The sequence below is a fragment of the Diadema antillarum genome, unplaced genomic scaffold (genome assembly GCF_040938485.1).
Source record: "Diadema antillarum isolate AM-2024a unplaced genomic scaffold, OU_Dant_1.0 scf00000128, whole genome shotgun sequence".
NCBI lineage: Eukaryota > Metazoa > Echinodermata > Echinoidea > Diadematoida > Diadematidae > Diadema > Diadema antillarum.
Window position 1 is genome coordinate 4,691,958 of NW_027271017.1, and position 25,229 is coordinate 4,717,186.

At 38.0% G+C, this 25,229-nt stretch overlaps 1 protein-coding gene across 1 annotated transcript in view; it reads left to right on the forward strand.

The window, feature by feature from the left end:
- The window catches only part of LOC139720499 (putative defense protein 3), a 34,819-nt gene that overhangs the window by 5,652 nt on the left and 3,938 nt on the right, over positions 1 to 25,229 (forward strand). The window contains exons 2-4 of the mRNA XM_071631852.1: positions 17,285 to 17,430; positions 18,218 to 18,306; positions 21,220 to 21,314. Of these exons, the coding sequence (XP_071487953.1) occupies positions 17,285 to 17,430; positions 18,218 to 18,306; positions 21,220 to 21,314 (330 nt within the window). The remainder of the gene's footprint in view (positions 1 to 17,284; positions 17,431 to 18,217; positions 18,307 to 21,219; positions 21,315 to 25,229) is intronic.

Consider the following 25,229-nt stretch of genomic DNA (forward strand, 5'->3'; position numbering starts at 1 on the left):
ACAATGTTGTTAATCCTTTTCGTCTTTCCCCCTTTGAATGGTTGCTTAATAATGCTCCCTCTCGAGACTTCTTCAAGGCTCTTTCAAAAACAATTCTTTGTGTTTGTATGTTTGGGTTTTTTTTTCACGTCTGTGTATATTGTCTTCTTATATCACTATGAATCAGGTCAAGGAAAGAGGTGCAATTTCTGGTCACAACCTACACTCTTAAAACATCCGAGTCAGAACTGACACGGAACTGGGTCCGTTGGAGTCACACACCATTCAGAGTCAAAAATGACTTGGAATATGGTCATGAAGACCCCGAATGGGCTCACCCTGACCCGATTCACGACTCTGAATGGGTCATATCTGACCCCATTCCTTGTCATTTCTGACCCGAAACGGTGTGTGACCCCAACGGACCCAGTTCCGGGTCAGTTCTGACTCGGATGTTGCTATACAGACGTATTACTTCCTTTCTTTTTTCCCCTCTTTATCAATACTTGAGTTGAGCTGTATCTATCAACAACATTTTTACAAATTGTTTGCATGTGAATGTTTTAAAACGAAATAACATTATTAAAGATATATGACAACATGAAATGTTATGATAGGTTACGATGATTTGCAAGGTACTTACAGTTATATGCATGCATATTAAACATACTTATATTTATCCTACATAAGATTAGCAAAGAATGTTGTAGTTTGATTTTTTTTTATTATGACATGTTGATAATTGAAAAGACAAAAACATGAATAAGTATAGACATATCTATGCATGGACCAAGGTTCTGAAAACAGGAGAAATTCAATGGTGGCTAAGGGGAAAAACTAAAAGTTAGCATAAGCGCTATGAAATATAGTCGAGAATGGTTCGCCCTTCATAACCTTCATTTCATATGCTCATTGCGAGGTCTACCCTTCTAAAGTTATGTGTAACTACATGTATATTCTTTATAAGTAAATTGTACTAAACGTCGTATGACGCTCTTTATATCAATGTTCGTCATCAGCGTTTTAAACACAATTATCATTATCCCATCTACAATATCTCTATAGTTTTAGCAGCTGTATCATTATTATTGTTATAGTCACAATTATAATGATAATAATAATGATGATAATAAAAGTAATAATGATAATAATAATAATAATAATAATGATAATGTCAAAATGTTAATTATGTTTCTAAATATCATTCTGAGAATATTTATTGTAATGATACTATAAATCATGATTGTAAGTACTAATTACCATTATTATTGAATGTTACTAATTAGTATATTGGCCTATATGGTATTGTGGGCCGTTTGAAAAACAAATTATATACGAATAGTAATTTGCTTGTTTCTTTTGGAGTTTGGGGAGTCCTGCTGATGTTTGAGTTCATAAATCTGATCCCCAAATCACGAGATTGGTTACAAAATCATTTGTTACGAGGTGAACACACTTACTAAATAAACATAATTATTATGTATATGATGATAATAATAATAAAGATAATGTTGATTATAATGATAACAATAGGTATAGTAGTAGTAGTAATAATAATAATAATAGTAATGATAATAATGATATTATTATTATTATTATTATCAATATTATTATCATCATTATTATTATTATCATTATTATCATCATTATTTTCATCGTAATGATGACGGAGAGAACCAGTACGGGGGCAGACATACCAGCACTGCTCACTGCAATATTATTCAATTTCCCCTCGAGCTGCGTGTGTCTTATTAGTCCAAGTGAGAACGTCGCTGTGAGGAATTGGAGCGCCTGTTGCCTACGCTGTATTCTCTGTTGTCAACCGCAGTGCTGCTGCTGTCGTACCTTATAAAACGTCACAGTTACTGGAGTGTTGATGCAGAATATCGGCATTTTCTTTGTTGAAATCGTTCTGACGATAATTACGAGATACGCAGATTATTGCAAACAATGTTAAAGGACAGTAATAGTTTTGATTGAGATATAACTTCAGGTTTCTATACATTCTTGGTGGGATAATGAGAAACCAAGAAGATGTAACTCCATGGGAATTCAACGTTTACTTTATGAAAATGATTGGTTTTGAAATGGCTGAGATATCGATCTAGCACAGAGTGATCCTAATAAAAGGTGGGACCCACCTGTTATTACGATTACTTTGTTTTGACTTTCTTTTTGGATGTGTCAGCCATTGCAAAAACCGATTTTCCTCAAATAAACTTTAAATTCCTCTAAGATTGTTATCCTCTTTACTATTCTATACGTAATTGATATCTCACAAAAAAGTTGAAAGCCCAATCTTCATCTTCACCAGTACTATGCCATTCCTTGGACGTTGATTTTTTTCTCAAATACAATGAACTTAACACCGTGCGTTTGCATTCATAATACGTATGGATTTTCTATTCAGCTGAAGTAAATTGGGACTCCCATTTCCATTGTTAGACTATGAAGAGCAGTATAACCCGTCAGTCCCGTATAGTAAGTCGAGCGGCAACGATATCTCAACCTATGAATGTTTGAATAAATCTAAACAATCGCACTCTGTGATAATATTGCGTCACTTGTTTGTGTGTATGCAATTCTTCTAATCCGTCTTTATCGCAGGATTGCCACAGGGTATATTGTAACGGATATCTGCCCTTGAGAAACTTGATTGTCAGTGATTTGCGAGGAGAAATTGACATTATGTCTCAATTCGCAACAATCCAGTTATTTTGACATGTAAGCTTAAGCTTTAGCTTTATAGATCTTTCACAGAGTATACAAATTTTAACCATTACGTGGGGCAAAAGCAAAGACGAAGTAACCGAAAACGGCGAAACAGTCAGAGTATGACAGCATCATGATATACTACAGTGTTCTCCCGTTATAACGAAGTCTTTGGGACCCGCAGTTTTCTTTCGCTTTATCGATATTTCGTTATAACCGAACAACATAAACAATGAAAATACATAGAGTGGATAATATTGCTTCCTTAATTCTTGCTTCGTTGTAACCAAAATTTCGTTTATAACCTATTGTGCATTATAACGGGAGTACACTGTACAGTTTCTTCGTTTTCCATTTCTATTTCGTTTACCTACATTGATAATTATTTGTCTACGCACATTGTGTGTTTACATTATTACATATCCTCGTGCGTACATTGCTTTATCATACTTTTATATAAAACATCTGTACAATGTCATACACATGCATGCATAACTATTATTTGTGAGTGCAATGCTCGTGCATGTGTGTGATAAAGCTCTGTGGTGAAACTTCAGACAGATAATCGTGCGTTGCGTGTGTTGTAGCTCCTTGTCCACACATTGCGTTAAAAAAATGGTCTTAAAAAAAGACAAAACAAGATTAGTGTTAGAAGTGAACCGTCGCCAGGTCGTTGAAATGAGGCAGTGAGCTGCAAGAAAGAGATCCAGCTCCCTGGATGAGGTATACACAACTATCTCCTATACCTTATATGGAGATAAAAGACGGGCCGCTCTTCTTGAGAGGAATAGCGCTTGCATGCACGAGCCATATAGGGACTTCCGTGGATAGAGAATGGAAACATTATGGGATTGCAAACATTAATGTCAAAAAAAAAATCAACAAACAATACAATACAATGTAACGTGTTGTCTTTTCTACCTGTGCACGATAGCTACCACTGACGCCCATGCAAAATAGTCAAAGCGAAATAGACCAACGTAAACATGGTAATGGTGTCAAGTTCAAGTTCAAGTTCAAATTTATTCGGGTTTTTTTTTTTTCCACAATGTACAAACATAAAATTAATCTCACTTTCTTGAGTGACAGAAACAATGCATGCAAATGTACAGAGAAAACAGCAGTCATAGAAAAAAACAGTAGCGAACAGGTATATCGATGTTGTCAATATATGCACTGTGTGAAAAAAAAAAACGGAGGGACCCACTAAAAAGACAAAGCTTATGTGGGCCCCTCTTGTATTATAAAAGCCCGATGCAAAAATTGGATTAAAGACAACAATAAGTGGGTACAAAAACTTTGTCACAAAAAAGTTTGGCAGCCCACTTAGAGACAGACAGACAAACAGTTATACAAGAAACAACTACAAACAGAGCAATGAGCATAAAACAGGACTGAGAGGTTGAGGTTGCTCGTTTCGTATTCGCTCACGCCTCTTGACTTGACATCGGCCTTGTTATGCTTGTAACGTGACACAGATCTCTGTACACTCTAAAAAATGCGGGGTTAAAAGTGACCCCGAACGGGGTTGAAAATGACCCCGCATACTTGGTCAACTATGCACTAACCCCGTGCGGGGTCACTTTAACCCCGCATTGCGGGGTCACCCAAAATGACCCGGCAGCGGGGTTAAAATCTAACCCCGGCGGGGTTAGAATTCAACCCCGTCGCGGGGTCATTTCTGGATGACCCCGCATGATTGCGGGGTCATTTAAAAAATAACCCCGCATGACTTGCGGGGTCATTAATCCGACCTTTTATGGGAAGCCAAAAATGACGAATTATTTTCACAAATGTCAAATTTTCACATCAAATTTGATAAACAGATTTACATGAAGCTTATTTGTTTTTTCTACCCAGAGCAAAATGTAAAGTACATATCAACATGATACGGCATTCCATGATCATTGAAAAGAAAGAAAAGAAAACGAAAGCGTACATTTAGAGTCTAGCAAGCAGTCTTGAAGAATCATCGATCACTGGCGTAATTTGTATGCTTTGTAGTGATCAATACCAAAATATAAGAATCAGCTCTGCAATGATTCCCTCCTGCTTATGCAGATTTTGGAGAAAGTGGGCGTGTGTCAAAAGATGTTATGATTCTAGATATGACTTGTAATTGTAGATAATGATTATGAATAGATAAGTACATCAGTTTTCCTGGGATTAGAATAACGATTTTAACTTAGTGTAAAATGTAAAAATAATTTCAGTTTTATACAACTAACACAAAAGCACACAAATCACTGCAAAGTATTCGTTTCTCTCCCAATTTATTTAGCACTACAATTCTATCAGAAGAAATTCAACATTTGATCGTGATCATTTCATTTTATTCTTTGTTACAAGCATGCGTTTGTTTACAGTTGGATTTAAAAAATAAAGCTAACCAATTTACAATTGGACGAAAATCAAAGCAAACCGTTCAATAATAGGGTTCTATAGTGCCCGGGGCCAGAGTTGTCTATTTCTATAGCGAGAGACCGCCGATGTGTGATAAAACTAGAGAGTTAGTCTGAAAGTCTGCTAGTCCTTAGACTTTGATTCGAGAATGATAGAGCCAGGACGTCCAATACTAAGTAACTGAAACTCACTTACGTGATTAGGAGAGTTAAGCTGCGTCTGCGATAGGTTTAAAAAGTACATAGATGAGAAGATGATCCGTTCGATATAGCCTACATTTATAGAAATTTTGATTTATTCCATATTCCAAGTTGGTGGCGTTGATCAGAAGGATGATGGCCTGGAAAGGTGCCACGATGTCAGTGAATTCGTTCCAGCTTGGCTCAGTGAAGAGCTCGATCGGCGGCTAGACTAGATTTACATGTTCCTGATTTCCCTGGGCCTACCTGTTTACGACGACGATGATGACAAGATGTGTCCAGCCCTACCTCGACGATGACCTACATGTAATTTAAATTTCAGGCGCAAAGACAAACATCTCAGCAAAGTTCGATCTCGCGACGAAGAAACACCTACAAGAGCACGATGATTAAAATACACCTTCTGTTGCAACAAATCTAGAAGTAGAACTCTCTTTACTTTAGTTGAAGCTGACGATGTCGATGTCGATAAACAGTAACCGTGCTTGAAGTGGAAAACCGGCGGCGGCTCCAACTATACAGTAGCTTCCGTATCTGTACACTTTCGTCTGAAATGAGAACAGTGTATGGTTTACGTAGGTGTAGGATTCAAAATCAGAATAGGAGCCCAATAGTTCCGTAAAAACAAAGTTGAGTTATCTGCACGTTGTAGTAGAGCGGTTAAACCCTCAAAATCATGAGAATTGTGCAAAATTTGACTAAAGTATGAAACGTTCACCAGTGTTAGTACATACCATAAGATTCATTTTAAGATCAGGAGGTAAGTCTGATTTGACCTCTGATGACCTCCAGAGGTCAATGAACTTTAAATATCAGAATATTGATGTTTGGAGGCATTTGTGAATGATAGGCTTAGATCTTGGTTACGCTGCACTAAATATGCATTTGTACTACAAATCTTCTGATTCCACAGGGTATTGACAGGTTTCTACCTTTGACCTCTGATGACCTTTAGAGGTCAATGACCTCAAAATACCATAATATTGATCTGTGATGTTATTAGTTAATGATAAACATGGTTAAGATGTGCAAAACAAGCATATCTGTTTTGCAATGAAACTGTCTTCATATTCCAAAGAGCAAAGACAGGTTTCTAACTCTGACCTCTGGTGACCTTTTAGAGGTCAATGACCTCAAAATATCATAATATTGATCTGTAGTGTCATTAGTTAATGATAAACATGGTTAAGATGTACAAAACAAGCATACCTGTTTAACAAGAAATTGTCTTTACATTCCAAAGAGCACAGATAGGGCTCTACCTTTGACCTCTGGTGATCTTTAGAGGATGTACAAAACAAACACAATTGTAGCCCAGATGGCTACTAGCACATGTTTATAATAAAGAATAAAATAGAATAGAATAGAATAGGATAGAGAGTAAAAGAAAACAGAACACTGCGGTCGTTTTCCTAGACACCCTGTGAGGTCAATATATGCTCAGTCTTTTCTCCTTCTTGGAGTTTACGAAACCGTTTATCTTCCTTCCAGCTATTTCCTTTCTTTTTTTTTTCTTTTCTTTTTTTGGTCAAAACCACCTCTTCCAAGAAAATTCTATGGTCATAGGAATTTATGAGTTTGATGTTGGCTACTTTCCGCGCTAGTGGTCAGCACTCTCCATCCCAAAGCCCCGCGCCAAATTACGGGGAATGACGTGATGACATGTTTTTGCCCTCTGATCCCCAAACATAAATGACCCTCTGAGCTGGAAGGTGGCCCTCCTGCCAGAATTTATCCCTCTATTTTAGCATTTATTGTTTAGTGGAGTGGGTCAAACAGGAACTCCATAGACAAATTCAGGGGTAATGACCCAGAACAACGATGACGTTGGTTGCCATAGCCTAAGGACACTAATATTCATTTGGTTTATCATTTTGATATCCAAGAAACAATAAAGTCTTTACCAGTGGTTACAGAGAACAAGTGAATGAAGAAACTAAAAGAGAGTGGGCGAGTTAATCAGAATTAGAGATGAATCATAGAAAATTGAGTTTTCACAGAAACGAATAGGAGGAGCAAATTGAACATTTGACCAGTTAGGAATTAATTTCTAGTGAACGCCACACCCCATTATAAGATTGAGCCAATGAAATGCTTTAGGGAAAGGAAGTTTGTTAGTAAATTAGTTATAAAAAAACATGTCTCAGCCGAGAAATAAGTTAGAGTGGCAAGCACAGTGGGAGCGGCTTCACACTAAGTCTATGTAGTGAAGCAAAGGCAGCAGAGTATTTTGGAATTTTGAGGAACTTTGAGAATAGTTGGAGACTACAGAGATAAAGTCAGGAGTTCCCCTTTCTTGGTACATCATGCCCCCCCCCCCCCCCCCCCCTCCAAGTCAACCAACTAATCTTTAACGACGCTGAATGCACCATAGACCTACGCTGTGAATGTGATGAGGATCTGACTGTCATGACTGAACCGGCGAGCAGCAGGACATTAGGAAAAACTATGAGTCACGATAAGACAAAACTTTGGTTTACGCCAATTTGGAGTGCAATTACAAACTCCAAACAGTCAACTGGTGTCATCGGAGATGTTGAAGCGCCCTGTCAGACTGATACAAAGTGGAGAGTGATGGTGACGAAGAGAATACTGACAGCGTGACGGCAGACCGCTCAACGGACGGCCCAGTCACACTGAAGAGATCGACAATGACATGCAGACGAGGACCTCATTCGTCGACCGAGAGTAATCATTTAAGAGGAATGACTTTAATTTACGTTTGAAGACATTTCAAGAGATGTAGTAGTCTGATATGTTAAGGGGCAAATCATTCTACTGTTTGCAGGCCCCTATAAATCACTCTGTCGAGTAAATTATATATGAACCAAATGGCTTCTATTGAACATGTATTGTGTTGAAAAGTTCATGGTAATTCTTTTCCAGGCAAAATGTGTACATGAAAATTCCGATGTTAAAAGCATGTGATGGGAAATGTAAACAGTATGTGCGAATGCTTCTGTGTTTCCTGCTAAACTTGTTTGTTAGTGGGGAAAAGAAAAGAAAAGAGAAGAGAAGTCTCGCTCTACCACGTCTACATACCACAACGCCTACGGATATCTTTGTTTCACATTGTTTGTGGGGAAAAGAAAAGAAAAAAGAAGTCAAGCTTCATGAGAGATGTTCAGATCCCGCTAGACACCACAACGCCTACGGATGTCTAGGCTGAAGGTGGGTTTGAATGTCTTATAGGGCCGATAGAGCACCAACAGTAAGTGCAGATTAATTGGCACGCTATCTTTTGAAGAGAAACAATACTTTGTTTCACACAAGATGAAAAAGCAGAAAAACAACTGATAATCATCCGCTCATGTAAAATCAAGCAGAAGTTTTTCAAAACATTTCAAGAGGCATCTTGGTGAGTTACAGTCTGTTAAACATGCCAATATACTGTGAAAAACAAATTGAAGGCCACCTGCAATAGGCCACCTGCAATACAGCCTCGCATTTTCCGACATCACAAAAACTTTGATCAACACGTTCCATATATACTCGTGATGGAGAGGGAAAATAATAAACAACAACATTGCAAGATTAATGCATTTCTTCCAAGACAACAGACAGGAACTGATTCCACGTAAAATAATAAACATGTATTTTGATTTTTTCCATGCATTTTTCCCATATCATTACACACAATCATTACACACGTATACTTGATATGGTGTTCAGCTCACTGTGTGCAGACTGAGCACGACCCGATAATTCAGAACCTCTGCCTGAGAAAGGATTGTAGCCTATCCCGCGAGTCAAAAAGAAGCTTTCTTATCATCTCGTGCACCCTGTACTCTATGTGCAATGCACTCATCATAGAGACAAGCTTGCCTTCACCCAAACTGTTTAGATATTGTCATTGGAAGATTCTGATGATCGCATACAGTGGCTGTGCACCTATAAGAACGCTGGTCTGACCTCAGGATGTCTATCCAGTTTAGTCGTGGAGGAGATTTGTGTGCCGATCTGTGCAATGTACGTAGGCTCAATCGCGTGCTTCACTGAAGACGCAGATGCTGCCCTGTCTTGAAAGAGATCGAGGGTATAGATCTAGACCAATTTCAGCAGGTTACACTAAATCATCACTTGCTGGCAGAGAGTCTTAACCGGATCATGCAGGTGATATTACCCGCTGCCAGCGTACCCTGATTCACACATTGGATGCAAACCGGATGGCGGCCATTAGTGGAAACAACCAATATTTGGGCATGGGGGCACAACTCTTGGCCAGGCCCAAGTGTTAAGGAGTATCGAGCATAAAGAAGACAATTAGAGTAAATAGTAGTTCCACTCCTATTTGGAATTGAGGTTCCTAAACAGGTCATTGAAAAAATGCCCAAAATTGCCTGACGTAATGACCCAAACTTAATTGGATGACAATAGCAAGTTGCAAGACACAGGGTTGCTTCATGTGGAATGCATGTTATGCCTCACAGTATGTCGCTTTCCAGATGGTCCATGACGTCACTGTATGCTTCAGGACCATGAGTCATTCACCGGAACCATACAGCCCACGAGCTTGACACTGACCAACACAGGCCCGCCAGCTCGAAACTAGGTAGCATTGCCCATGAGCTTGACACTTAGGCAAACCAGGCCCATAAGAGTCCGACACATGGGGGGAGGGGGAGGTCCACAAAGACCTCAACTGAATGGATTAAGCTTTCTGATGTAATACATATATTAATCTCGTGGGCCTTGTTTTCCTCGAGTGTCGAGCTCGCGGACCGCACAGCTTGTGGGCCTATTATATTTGATGTCGAGCTCATTGACCTTGTTCATCTAGTGTTTAGGTCACGGGATGTATGACTCGTGGGCTGCGTAACTCATGGGCTGTACGACTCGGGTTGTTTGACTCGTGACGTACATCTGATCTGATGAGGTGGGCCTGTTGTTTTCTGGTTAGCATCTGTCACCCTTTCATCCAGTTCAAGGGACTTTGCCATATGCCTGTTCACAAACTATTAAGCATCAACCCAAAATATGGTACTCCCCTCCCCACCTTCCATGTTTAAGCGTACAAATTTTGTCCAGTGCAAATTGGATAATGTTGCACATAATTTCATGCAAGCTAGTCTGCATAACTAACCCAAACATAAATATTATATCTGAGGTCACTGCCATCACTGAAGACACGTAAGCTTCATTTCTGAAGTAATTGACCGCTCACATTCCTGAGACTTGTTACTATGAACCAATGCTTTGTGGAATGTGGATACATACTTTGATTATAACGTCAAGGCGTGATTTGTACATGATTAAACATTTAGGATTAAACCATTGAAGCCAAACATCAATATTTGCAATCCTACACAAATTTTTAGTGATATTCTAAAAGTCTGACCTCACATTGTCCTTAGAGGTCAAAGTTGGATATACACAGGGTAATGACCAATGTTCTGTGGAATGAGAAGACACTTCTTGTAGTATAAATGCTAATAGCATAATGCATGATTGCACACCAGGTATACAGTTAACCACTGAATATACATCAAATATCAATATTTTGATATTTTGAGGTCATTGACCTGTCACAGTCCTCAGAGGTCAAAGGCAGAGACGTGTAAATAATTTCCCTTGATCTGAGGAATAGGAAAACGATTCAGTTGTAACACAAATGAATTTTTAGGACATCGTTATGTTTATCATCAACAAATTGCACCAAATATCAAAATTCTGATAATTTGAGGTCATTGACCTCTGGAGATCATTAGAGGTCAAAGGTAGAAACCTGTCAAGGATCTATGGAACATGAAGACAATTCCACTGTAACAAAAATGAGTTTTTAGTACATCATTACCATATTTAACATTAATCAATGATGCAAAATATCAATTTTTATCAAATTTTGAGGTCATTGACCTCTGGAGGTCATCAGAGGTCAAAGGTAGAAACCTGTCAGGGTTCTATGGAACATGAATACAATTCCACTGTAACAAAAATGAGTTTTTAGTACATCATTACCATATTTAACATTAATCAATGACGCAAAATATCAATTTTTATCAAATTTTGAGGTCATTGACCTTTGGAGGTCATCAGAGGTCAATTCAGACTTACCTCCCGATCTTAAAATGAATCTTATAACATGTACTAACACTGGTGAAAGTTTCATGCTTTAGTCAAATTTTGCACAATTTTTCGGCTTATCTGTTCTACTATTGTAAATAGATCTGTGTCATGATTTTCTAGTATCTAGAAAGATGTAACGTTAATGTTAGAACTCTCATTCTTTTTTTAAGCACCCATTCTCATTCACGGATTCCAGCACTGGAACTACTAGTAGGCCTAGGCACTAATAGAATTAGAAATGCGCATTCCACAGCGCAATGCGAATGTAGGCCCCTAGGCCCTGCCTGGCTATAAAACGGAGGGAATTTTTGCTACGTTGTGTATAGATAGTTTCTAGGCCCACCTAGTTAGAGAGTTTCTAATTTTTATTTCTTTTCGTAGGCCTAACATGTTAGATTTATTCTACATCTGAACTTTTGCAGTGTTGGTCTGACTGGCTGGGACCAAAAATGAATACAAACAAAATATAGAAAGCACCACTGTCTGCTTATTTGCCGGGGCATAGGCCTACCGGTAATTTGTTATTGTTAAGGTACCGTATCGTCCGTAGTGAAACAATGAAATAAAATCTTAGGAGACAAAATACATTTGTAACAATAAACATCCGAACTTTCACATGAGTTATTATTTATTAAGACTAAAATTTGAGATCTGCATTCCGTTTTTTCTAGTGGGCTAGATCACGAAACTGTTTATCTAACTTTAACATGTTCGGCCTAACGTTAGACAGCTTGATCCTACGTAGTATAGGCCTAACTACATTAGGACCTACTTGCATATTACAAGTCATTTATGTAGGCTACATTGAACAAATAACAAAGGTCATTGTTCTATCTCAAATTCAGGGTTCTCTAACAATAACATGTTAGAGTCAGTCACATTAGGGGGGTAATACCCCCAGTATTCGGTCATTTATTAAAGGGTGTGTCTTAACAGTTCTGATTGAGGTTAACTATACAAAGCCCAGTCGCTGTAGGTAGCGACTGCACAGCGTACAGTACTTACAGCGTCTGGTCGGGCTAGATTGAGGCGAGGATTTAGCTTTTAACGTTTTGCGAGATATTTACAGAGACCACTCTATGTATGACTAGCGCTTCTATGAGATGTCAAAGAGCATGCAATTGTAAGGAGTAGGCCCCTATCAAAAGTTTATTTGAAGATAATCGGTTTTGAAATGGCCGAGATTTCCAAAAACAAGGAGAAACAAAGAGATTAAAAAAAGGCGTGGCCTTCGTTTTTCTTGTCATCACTTTTTTTGGATATCTCAGCCGTTTGAAAACCAATTTTCATCAAATAAACGTTGAATCCTTCTTAAAATTACGTGCTGTTTCATATTTCATAAGCGGTTTCTCATTATCTCACTTTATGAATATGAATCTTATAAACGTGAATCCCCACCTCGACCAGTAACATAGCCATAGGGCCACTGTATTGGCAACAACAAGGTCCTACAATCCTTAAACCTTAAGCTTTTCTGCAATATTTTATGAACTAAAATAATACATACATACATCATATCTACAGCAACGTATGTGAAATATATCAAATTTCTTTAATCTCAATTTTCATATTGTTAATATCTCAATCCCAAAAGATATCATTTTGAAAATCCCCCAGAATACGGTCACCGCGATCAGAATTCGGTCACGAGATATGCTTGAGTAGGGTCTAGAATAGGCCCTACCATTGTATTAATGATATTACGGTTTCATACTCTTATAGAGTCTTAATAGCCTGGAATTACCAACGTTGCAAAAATGATAATGTAATATAGACAGGGGGTCTATGCATTATACGCCAGTTAATGTGAATGAATGACATAGAAAGAGATATAAGAGGAAAATAGTACCGATAATTGCTTTTCTAAACACATAGTAGTCATTAAAAAACCGAAAGATTCGCTCCAGGCTTACCTTTCGCTTTGCACTTCTTATCACACATCGGTAATCATGTAGAAATGCACACCTACCGTTCGCTTCGCCGTTTGTCAATCAAATTTTGTGCAGCTATTGGAGATGCTAAATTGAACCATATCAGAGAGCTTTCATGGAATTAGAAAGCCGAAAAGGTAAGAAAAATGAGAAATCGGAGTTGAAAAGTACGTTGGTCGCGAACATAGTCTCCGACGTATAGTAGTGCACCGATTTCTCAGAGAACGATGTCAACTATTATAATCGATTCTGGTAGTCTCTAATTAGCCGCTTACTACAATATCGAACTTGACTCGTGCGATACGTGTAGCTCCTACTTTCTTTTTCATATTTTTTTCTTATTGTTAGCTCACCTGAGTTGAAGGCTCAAGTGAGCTATTGTGATAGTTCTTTGTTTTCATTGCCACTATCATGATTATCACTTACTATTCAAATTATTGATACAGATTATTCATACCAGGATTTAGACATCGATCCTTTCTTTAAAAATTGAGGCAAGTATTGATTTTATCATGACAAAGTTGATAATAATAATTTGAGTAGTGTTGAAAGGAATAGAATGAGGTTGAAGGAAAAGTGGAAGAAAAAGGTTAGGCTATTTAGGAGGGAGAGAGAAAGAGAGAGAAAAGAAGATGAGCAGGAAGTTAAATTCAAAGGGGATTTGTTTCTAGTAATCTACGTAATTTATAGGCCTAATTTAATAAATTTAAGAGAATAGTATTACAAAAAGTGTATGTTTACATTGTGGACTTCTCATAAAGTGCTCATTTTACCTAAAAAGAAACAGAATATTGAAATTAAAATGGTAATATGTTTTTAATTGATAAGTTCATCTTAGGGATAGTAGAAAGTAATTGTTTTCATGATAGTATTTATTTTTCCATTTCATTTTTTTAATTATGTACACAAAAACTGCAACCCCAGTATTTGCTTTTGTTTTGTAGTAAAAATCCATTTTATTGTGCAATATTCATGATGGATAATTCCCATTTTTTCATATATCTTTTACTGTTTTGTACACATATTACCTGTCCATCAAAAACTGCAACCCCAGTATTTGCTTTTGTTTTGTAGTAAAAATCTATTTTATTGTGCAATATTCATGATGGATAATTCCCATTTTTTCATATATCTTTTACTGTTTTGTACACATATTACCTGTCCATCATTTAGTCAGCAAAAAAATGTTGACAGATATACATTCACATGCAGGAGAAAATTAACTAAAACGATAAAAAACAGACGCATCAAGATCACTTTCTTTCTTCCACATTCTACTGTCGAGCCGACGTAATTATTGTGGTTAAACACAGACTACAACGATCGATTATCATCGTTATATCGCTCTTCCACATAATCGATCATCCATCATGCTACACTGACACAGCCGTCGATCGGCGTACTTTTGAGTCAAAATTAGCTACTTTTCTTCTGTAATTGACTATGAAATTTCATGAAACCGTCAGATAAGGTCCATCTTGACATTTCTGATAGCCACAAGAAGTTTTCATTGACAAATTAAGGAAGGAAATGGTAGGTGTGCATGGTGTGCATTTGTACATGATTACCTTAAATGGCCCGCCCAAAGCTGTCCGTGCCCGGCGGCGTGTTTTTTTTAGACGGCACAGATTGGGGAAACTAAAAATCTATCGGGGACCCTATCCCTAAACCTAACCCTAATCCTAATCCTAACCCTAACCATCAAACCCTAACCCTAACCCTAACCCTAACCCTAACCCCAACCCTAACCCTAACCCTAACCCTAACCATAACCAAAAACCCTAACCCAACGTTTTTCCCATAGGTTTAACACGCGCCATGCCCCAATCTGTGCCGTCTTAAAAAAAAAAAAAAACGCTGCCCGGCGCCCCATCTACCCGGCCGGTGTAGCGGCAGATAGCGTTCCGCGGCGTTTTTTGTTCTAAAACAGTAGCCGGTGTAGCGGCAGATAGCGTTCCGCGGCGTTTTTTGTTCTAAAACAGTATCCGCCGGCAGATCGTGTCCTAACACTGGCGGATACTGTTCTGAAGCGCAGGTATCGTTAATATCGTTGCTTCTCACTGTGGTTTCTTCTTTTCGCTGCTTCTGCCAATGCGCCCCTGCTTGTTCGCTGCTTCCATTTCGAGTTTCACGTACAATACCTCTATATTTGCTGCTTCCGCCCCTCGCTGCTGCTGTTTCGCTGCCTCCACTTACACTCCAGACCGGTATTCCGTGGTTACAGCAGCTAGCTCTGGTTCGCACGTATCTTTTTTTTTCGTAGCCATGCGAGAAATTATCTTATAAATATTCATCACGCAAGCAGGAAAAGCCTCGATTTTCGTCGAATACGTCTAGTTCTGCGCCGTATCCCTGTGTGTGTGTGTGTGTGTGTGTACGCGTGTACAAATCATTTGGCACTGTAGCTGTCTGCACCAACCGCGTGCAGCACACATACATTAGGGAGCTTTAGATTTTAGACGCGCGGACGTTCAAAGGAAAAAAAACATGATCTGAGCTTGCGCAGTAGCGCGCGTAAAGTCAATCTATTTTTAGCTTGCGTCGCCTGAGTTGTTTACTACGCGTACTGGGCCCTGTTTCATAAAGCTGTTCGTAAAGTTACGAACAGCTTACAAGCGACTGGTGATCAGTTCTGACGTGCTATACACTATTGTACTTATCAGAATTTCCATAATTCAGCACAAGAACTGATCACCAGTCGCTCGTAAGTTGTTCGTAACTTTACGAGCAGCTTTATGAAACACCCCCCAGGGCTATTTTCACGTCCGCACAGTTTGCGACGTAGAGAGCTTCTTCATGCACTGATCATATGGGGGCGTGATTTTATTTTTTATACGTTGCGTCCCAGCGTAATCTAAAGCTACTTTTCCACACGACGCAGGGAGAGGAGAACGTCCAGCGCAAGCGTCGGCTCAAACGTCCGCGCGTCAAAATCTAAAGCTCCCTATTATGTATCACCGCGCGCTGCATATAGAATTCCATGACTAACGCGAAATTAAATAGTCCCAAGAAAAATCATAATTTTGACATATTGCTTCTCTGAATTACTGAATGAAACAATCGCTTTATTTTGTACTTTTTATTATCTTGTTACTTTCTAATTGCAATTAGATTCGCAAGCATTGTGACCCTGTTTATTAATATCCGAATATTCGACCAGAGAATATCCGTCTTTTCTGGTCACCAGTGAATCGATCGAAAATTTATCAGACGAAACAACCCCGAAAGGGGTCAAATTATTTTGACCCCGCAAAATCCAACCCCGCAATTTTTAGAGTGTACGAATAACAAGCTCAATTTGTCTCGCAATCGCTGTCAGAAATTGAGACTTTCGCTATTAGAATCAAGCACGATATTTAAAAAAAAAAACACTCTACCGTGTACTTTGTAACGAAGTAAACAAAACACTTGTATATGTATTATATAATACATTATAGATACATAAATGTATATTTATGTTTAAAATTATGTATATCATATGCATGTGATGTGATTATGTGTTTCAGAATACTAAACCATCAACCATTCGTTCCATTATACACAATTCATATCGTATAGGAACCCTACATTTTCTTTCTTTTTTAAAGAAACCCAATCATTGCTATATACTGTCAGTGCTTGTAATGCAGATGTTGAATATGCTGTTGAATATGATATGAGTGAAAACTGTCTTATTACACACACACACACACACACACACACACACACACACACACACACATACACACACACATTATACACACAACATATGAAACATAATAATAACCGCAGACTTTTTGTTTGCCCTTATAATAGTGTAATCATAGTACATAATAATGTAGGTGTAAGTTTGTGTGTGCTCGAAAATGTTTCAGGAGAAACCATGCATCTATAATGATCATAAAAAAGTGCCATAATAAATGGCTCTGCACAACGGAAAGACGTTGAAATCAAAGACTGATATACAGCTACATAAGTGTTATTTTTCTTGTACTTGTCTTTCCATCACCACAGTCACCATCTCTGGAGGGAACTTCATCGGATTCTTCTTGCAAGCACGCCGGAGGGACAGCGGCGCCGACAGCTCCACAGCGGTGGGCTCATTTAGCTCAATAGACACCACCAGAACCAAAGTGATCGCCTGTGGTGGAAACGCGTTGGTGAGACATGTGTTTTATAAATTCGTTCATTTAAAAAACACCTATTAAATTTGTTGTATTGTTTCCGGTGTGTGTTTGTGTGTATTTGTGTACGCGCGCGCGCGCGTGTGTGTGTGTGTGTGTGTGTGTGTGTGTGATGTGTGATTTGTGTGTATGTTTTCCTGTAGATTTCTTCTCTGCTTTAATCTTATCCTGGCCTAATGAGATTCGAAAGGTTGATTTCCTTTTATGATATTTCGAATCTTTGAATTATTATACAGAACATTATTTACGAAAATATGTAAGCAGCAACCCCACCCCCCCCCCCAAAAAAAAAGAGAAATATAGATTCGGTGCGAGAGTGCCTTGGACTCTCCCCATACTGATGGACGCTTTTAGGAAGAAATCGAAAAATAGTTCAGCTTGTAAACTTGCGTCTTCAAGTTTTGGAAACATGTATTTTAAGGAAGAGAACTCTACGTATAATCTTAGGATTAAGAAGTGAGATTTAGGATCACGAAACAAAAAGTGATGCTGACTGTATAATCCTTTCACAGTATTTGTACAATTTACAAATTTCCGTAGATATTCAAACAGTAATAATTACCAATGTTTGAAGATCTGTACTGAAATGACGGGATTATTGAAGACGACAAAATCAAGAAGCAAACTATGATGAGAAGAATATAACATACATTATCATCTGATATTAGTCACGACTGATCACTCTGGTGTAAAGTTATAATACTGTTACAAAATGATATTCGGTCGTTTATCTTGGATGATTTTTTTTTCTTCGATTTGACAGAGCGCGTGGTCACACAGGAGCAACGCCTTAAAATCCAGCGTTACAGCAACCTGGACAACTCCTGACGATGAGGGCACCATTGCTTTCAGGTACGATAGTTAACTGTTGGGGGCCTTATACTGTTCTTGTTGCCTATATTTTTTATCTTCTTTTATATGCCTCCACGACGAAGTGTCGCCAGACTAACTGAGACATACATTTTCGGCTTGTCCGTCTTTCGTTCCGTCCGTCATCGATTTCGTGGACAGCGTAACCTAAGAACCGGTTTCAGGTATCCAAAAATGAAACTTGGCATATTGTATGTGTGTGAACGAAGTTGTGGCTATCAAATTTGGGTGCACCCAATCAGGGTCAAAGGTCAAGGTCAAATTCTGAAATTAGCATTATTATTACCAAGTTATTTTCATGAAACTCAGTTGCTTTCTACTTTTACCTGACATGTATTTCCATGTAAAGATTCTCTAGGGGAGGGTTTTGGGCCATGAGGTCAAGTAAAAATGCTTTAAGTGTCAAGCTACTTTCTCAATATCTCGGAAATGGCTCCAATAATCTTTCTATTATTAGGTATGCACTGCCTGACAATGATTCTCTTGATAATTTTGATGTCATGGGTTCAAAGTTCAAGTGATGATGTTAAAGGGTGTGTACAGTTCTGGTCAAGATGAGGATTTAGCTTTTAACGTTTTGCGAGATATTCAGAAAGCACTCTATTTTTGAGATGTCAAAGAGCATGCAATTCTAAGGGGTATCAAAAGTTTATTTGATGAAAATCGGTTTTGAAATGGCTGAGATATAAAAAAAAGGTGAAACAAAAAGATCCTAATAAAAGGCGTGACCTGTAGTCTTTTATTATTATCACTTTTTTTTTTGGGATATCTCAGTCATTTGAAAACCAATTTTCATTAAATAAACATTGAATCCTAATTCTTAGAATTACATGCTCTTTCATATTTCATAAGAAGTTTCTCATTATCTCACTCAGAAATGTTCAAAACATGAATCCCCACCTAAACCAGTACTGTACAGTCCCTTTAAAGTGTCACTATTTTCCCATACTGTAGTTTGGAAATAGCTCAAAGTATTGTTGTGAATATTGGATGTATGCCAGTTAGAGATAATTTGAAGAAAGTTGTGGCAATGGGGTCAAAGGGCACGCGTCAAAAGTCAAGTAAAAAATGCTGAAATTCCCGAATATTTGCTCTCTGAAACAATACGATTCAACCATCCATATGAAAATTGGATCAAGGATTGCACTTACACTCAGCACATTCGGGGATGTGCTATCAAACTTTCAAATATGTCATTTCAATTTCTCTCCAGTCATGAAACTGTCGCCTTACAGTGTCAAGAGGCCCGGGATGTATTCTGCTGCAAAGCCTTATTGGGAAAATAATGCGATATCATGGCGGAAGTTTACACCGGTCTTCATACCGACGTTTCCAGCAATCATTGTACATTTTGGTTTCTGTGTTTCATCTTCATGCTTTTGTTATGTAGATTTTGCACGGACCATTTTAAACAATAAAATAGTTCAACATCCATCAAGCAGTTGAGAATGAAACAAATTCAAAATAACACTGTCACGTATATATAGGCAAAATAAAATAAAAGCAGCATGGATTAAAATAAACAGCTGGTATAGTTTTAGTAATTTCAGCCGGAGACTTCTAACAGATAATGAGGTTGAGAAATGAAACAAACGGCTGTTATATACAGTAGGCCTACTTCATCTGTCAGTCTGTGTTTAAGATCATAAGCGTAATGAATGCGTTGTACACTAATGCATTATTTTGTAAATGTATCATAGTTTGTTTTATTATAAAACCATTGTCCAAATTGTTACATGATTATGTCCTTCTTTCATGTTTTTTTTTTTTGTCCCCGCCGAACGAGTTCGAGCAGGGGACTATGAAACGGGCTCCGTACGTGTGTGTGTCCGTCTGTCCGTCTGTCCGTCCGTCCGTCTGTCTGTGCGTCCGTGTGTGATCAAAATGTTCAATTTGCTACTTCTCTGTCATTTATGAGCCAATTTTGATTCTGTTTGCTTTATATGATAGCACTACATGGGAGCTTTGAAACTTCTACACAGAATTTCAGTTGTGACCTTTGACCTTGACCTTTGACCTATATTGTACATTTTGCTTCAAAATGCTACTCCTTCGCCATTTCTAACCCGATTTCGATTCCGTTTGCTTTATGTGATGGCACTAGATGAGGGCTTCAAAACTTCTACACAGAATTTTGACCTTTGACTTCTTTGACCTTTGACCTTGATTTTTGACCTATATTGTACATTGGCTACAAAATGCTACTCCTTCGCCATTTCTAACCCGATTTCGATTCCGTTTGCTTTATGTGATGGCACTAGGTGAGGGCTTCAAAACTTCTACACAGAATTTTGACCTTTGACTTTTTTGACCTTTGACCTTAATTTTTTACCTATATTGTACATTTTGCTACAAAATGCTACTCCTTCGCCATTTCTAACCCGATTTCGATTCCGTTTGCTTTATGTGATGGCACTAGGTGAGGGCTTCAAAACTTCTACACAGAATTTTGACTTTTGACTTCTTTGACCTTTGACCTTGATTTTTGACTGCATTGTACATTTTGCTACAAAATGCTACTCCTTCGCCATTTCTAACCCGATTTCACTTCCGTTTGCTTTATGTGATGGCACTAGGTGAGGGCTTCAAAACCTTTACGCAGAATTTTGACCCTTGACTTCTTTGACCTTTGACCTTGATTTTTGACCTTATATTGTACATTGGCTACAAAATGCTACTCCTTCGCCATTTCTAACCCGATTTTGATTCCGTTTTCTTTATGTGATGGCTCTAGGTGAGGGCTTCAAAACTTCTACACAGAATTTTGACCTTTGACTTCTTTGACCTTTGACCTTGATTATTTACCGATATTGTACATTTTGCTACTAAATGCTACTTCCGGCGGGGACATATTTTACGCACCGCGTAATTTCTACTTTTCCTTGTTTTCTTTAGAGCTACGATAGTACAAGGGCCAAGTAGCGACAAATACTGGACAGATCTCTATTCCGATGAGATTTCATCCGGCTCCGCGGGTGGTAACACAACAGGTAATATATGTATCGTATTAATGGGACATAGGCTGGATTTGAGCATTAAAGGGAACGACTAAAGAGCAATGTGGATTGAGTGAAAGCAGCAACATTAGTAGAACATTTCAGTGAAAGTTTGAGGAAAATCGGACAATCGATGCAGAAGTTATGAATTTTTAAGTTTTGATGTTGGAACCGCTAGATGAGGAGACTACTAGAGGTTATGACGTATGAGTGGACAACAACATAAAGAAAATATAAAAACAAATTCCACAAAAATTCATTTTTCATGAAAATTACAAATTCCATCAACTTGAATGGTAGCAATTATCCCCATTGCTTTTTAAAAGCGGTTAGTCAAGTGCTCTTTCATAATGCTAGAAAAGTGAATTTTTGTTGAATTTTCTTTATATTTTCTTTTTGTTGTTGTCCGCTCATACGTTATAACCTCTAGTAGTCTCCTCATCCAGCTGTTCCAGCACCAAAATGTCAAAAAATCATAACTTTTGCATCGATCGTCCGATTTTCCTCAAACTTTCACCGGCGTGTTCTACTGATGTTGCTGCTTTCACTCAATCCACATTGCTGTTTGGGTTTACGTACCCTTTAAGAGTTTGTTATCATGGCTTTTCTGTACCGTTGAAAAGGATCATCCTGATACTCATAACTCGTTGAAGTAAGGTGCAAGTTACCTGCTGTCATGGTCATCAAGTTTTCTCTATTAATTTGCTGCCCGACGATAGCTCCGACATTATCGAGATAACTGTATGCAGCAGTACAATCATTGTTAAACACAATAAGAGAAAGCATTCGCAAAGGAGAATCATAGACGAAATATTCGTGATTATGGACAGACAAATTTCTTGTGCACATTGCACTGTGGAGAGTGTAATGTGAATGATTAGAGCAGTTTATTGTTTCATTGATGTATTGTATGACACCAGCTCCATACAGAGTTATTCGCCACATTATGTCAATTGTCGTGGTCTTGCTGGTGAAATTGTCCATTCCCAAATTCTGGTTTTATTGAATTCTGTGATGATTTTGGCATTTGTAGAAAAACCTATTTCCATCATGATATAATATGCCTTGAGAGTTGATGATTTCAATTTGACAAATAGAAAACCAGCGAAAGAAGAAAAAGGGGAAAACAAAACCTGACAAAAATCAGTGCCCTGCAAAGCTGTCCAAAGAATGATTTTGATGACACACATGCATGTTCATATTCATTTTCTCCCACATCACCGCTATGTAACCTTCTTTTCACCTTCTTTATAATCATTTCTCTCTCTTTCTTTCTCTCTCTTTATCTCTTTCTCTTCCGTATCTCATTTTCCCCTTTCTATCCTCTCTTCTCTTTCCTTCATGGTAGAGTATATTCTTCATGCGCTCGCTTTATACTCAAACAGTTCCCATGGTCTCATGTGTGTTATTAACATCCATCAGAGTATAGTGATTTTATCCCAAGATGAACTTTTGAACTAACTGCCGAGTCTTCGCCTGTAGCACTTACTTGCAAAAAGGAAGAAAGATAACTTTATTAATGCCTGTCTCAAGTAGCTACTAAATTGCTACTTCTCTTAATAGCCGGTCACGGATGATAGTGCAAACAAAAAACTGCCATATATCGGTGTGGATTAACTATACCTGAACAACGCAGACGGCAGAAGCAAGCCCTATAATATAGGCCTAAAAAGATATTATTCTACCCAAGGCTTCACTGTACTGTCTTTATGGTCAATAAACTTTGAGTGCACCATGGTTGTCGATCGCTTATGTGTTGCCTTTTAATGCGACATGATTTGGAAATAATTACTGACTTAATCGTTTCCATGGCAACAGTACAGTCCATAAGTGGTTGCACTATCACACTTGCTGTTGCGTTTTATAGAGACACACCAGGTTGTGGGAAATTTATATATTATATAATATATTATATATCCCTATGAAAATTCTCAAAATTATTTCATTGGAAATGTTATCAATCAAGGAAATGTTATCAAAGATACGTTACATCAGAAACCTTCTCCGTGATGATTACGTAAAAGACTATTGTGAAGTGATGATAATACAGACTGTATACATTTATGAAAACAGATATAATCTTAATCAAATTGAATGTATAAAGACCGAGGAACTTCATAATCATAATCATCATCATCATCATCATCACCATCATCAATATAATAATAATTATGATAATGTATAATAACAACAATGGTAATAATAATAATAATAATAATGATAATAATAATAATAATAATTATGATAATTTATAATAACAACAATGGTAATAACAATGATAATAATAATAATAATAATAATAATAATAATAATGATAATGATAATAATAATAACATAAACAATATCAAAACAATTAGCCCTTTCAGAATACCTCTTCGATTATACATAATTTGAATGATATAGTCTATAGTAGGGCACTGGTGGAGGATATAACTACTGATGCCAAAAACAATAATAATAATAACAACAACAACAACAACAACGACAGCTTGATTCTCAGAAGTTTCAAAAGAATGGAACCAAAAGGTTTAATGAGAAAGGCATAATGTTCTCTCTGTCCTTCTTGAAATTATACAAGCGTATACTGTACATTTCTTTTTAACAAAACTTGACGGGAATCTCCGCCAGGGTATTGGGGTTTGTTTCACTGAGTATATCACGAGTCAGTCGTATCCATATCCCCCCAAAAGAAAAGAAAAGAAAACAAAAACAAACAAACAGCCATAAAGTAGTCTAGATGTGAGTGCATGAATGGCGGATCACGAGGAGGATGGCTATCGTATCTATATCATTGTTACAGACAATGAAAAGAAAGAAATTGTCGCTCTTTGTCATCATATGTAAGCAGCTAGGGGTTATTGCTGTTGTTATTACTCTTTTTTCTTGCTATAACTATTGTTTTTTTTTTTTTTACCATACCATAATCTGATGTTCCGCGATCATCGATAGACATAATAGACACGCAGTTACCTTCCGACGCTCTGTACCTATATACACACACCAAAGTCACAGTTGGACCTCGATTATCTGGCCATGTCGGGGACCGGCGCTCATCCGGATAAGCGAATTGGCCGGATATTGGAGACACAATGTTAATGTACAATGTATATGTAGCTGCCGTCCAAGCTGCCGTCCCAGTGCACTGGCAGCTGCTAGGCAGGTATATAGCGTACCCGCAATGGTGGTGTAATCCATGCTAGCCTGCGCAAAATTGTAGTCCCTTCTTCACAAAAATAAAGTATATCTTTATCCGAGAAAATCATATACATGTTTTACCTCATTGAGAACCTATCATACACATCTTATGAAATTAGTGAAGTAGATCCATGAAAAGATGTTAAAGTCAGTGTTTTTTTCTCAATTTTTGGATGAAAAAAAAAATGTTCTTCACTGCGTGAACGCGTCCGGATAATAGAGATTTCTGGATAAAAGGAGGCCGGATAATCGAGGTCGAACTGTACATCATTCTGTCAATATCTGCATGTCCATCTACATACCATCGGATGATGTCATCTGTAGTATCTTTGCGTCTAACTGGATATAATCGAATAATGATAAGGACTTCCCCTTTTCTTATATGATCCACTGGCAGATATGATTCAGACTCAGACAGCAACACCACCGTCGACCACAGATAGTGGTGGGTACTCTGTCATTCTTGGCTTTGCTCAGTCGAAATCGCGACACACGTGCCAAAAATTTAAAGAAACAAACAATTAGCAGTTATACTGTGTAGTATTTTCTGGCGACATGCCATCATGATAATATTAACCCTATTAAGCCCAAGCTATTTTGACCCCTGGCAGGCCCAAGGTTGGGAGAGGGGGGGGGGGGGGGGGGCACATTGTGCCCCCCTCCCCCATATAACTTTTTCTTAATTATTTGATATATCATCGTCATATTTGGCAC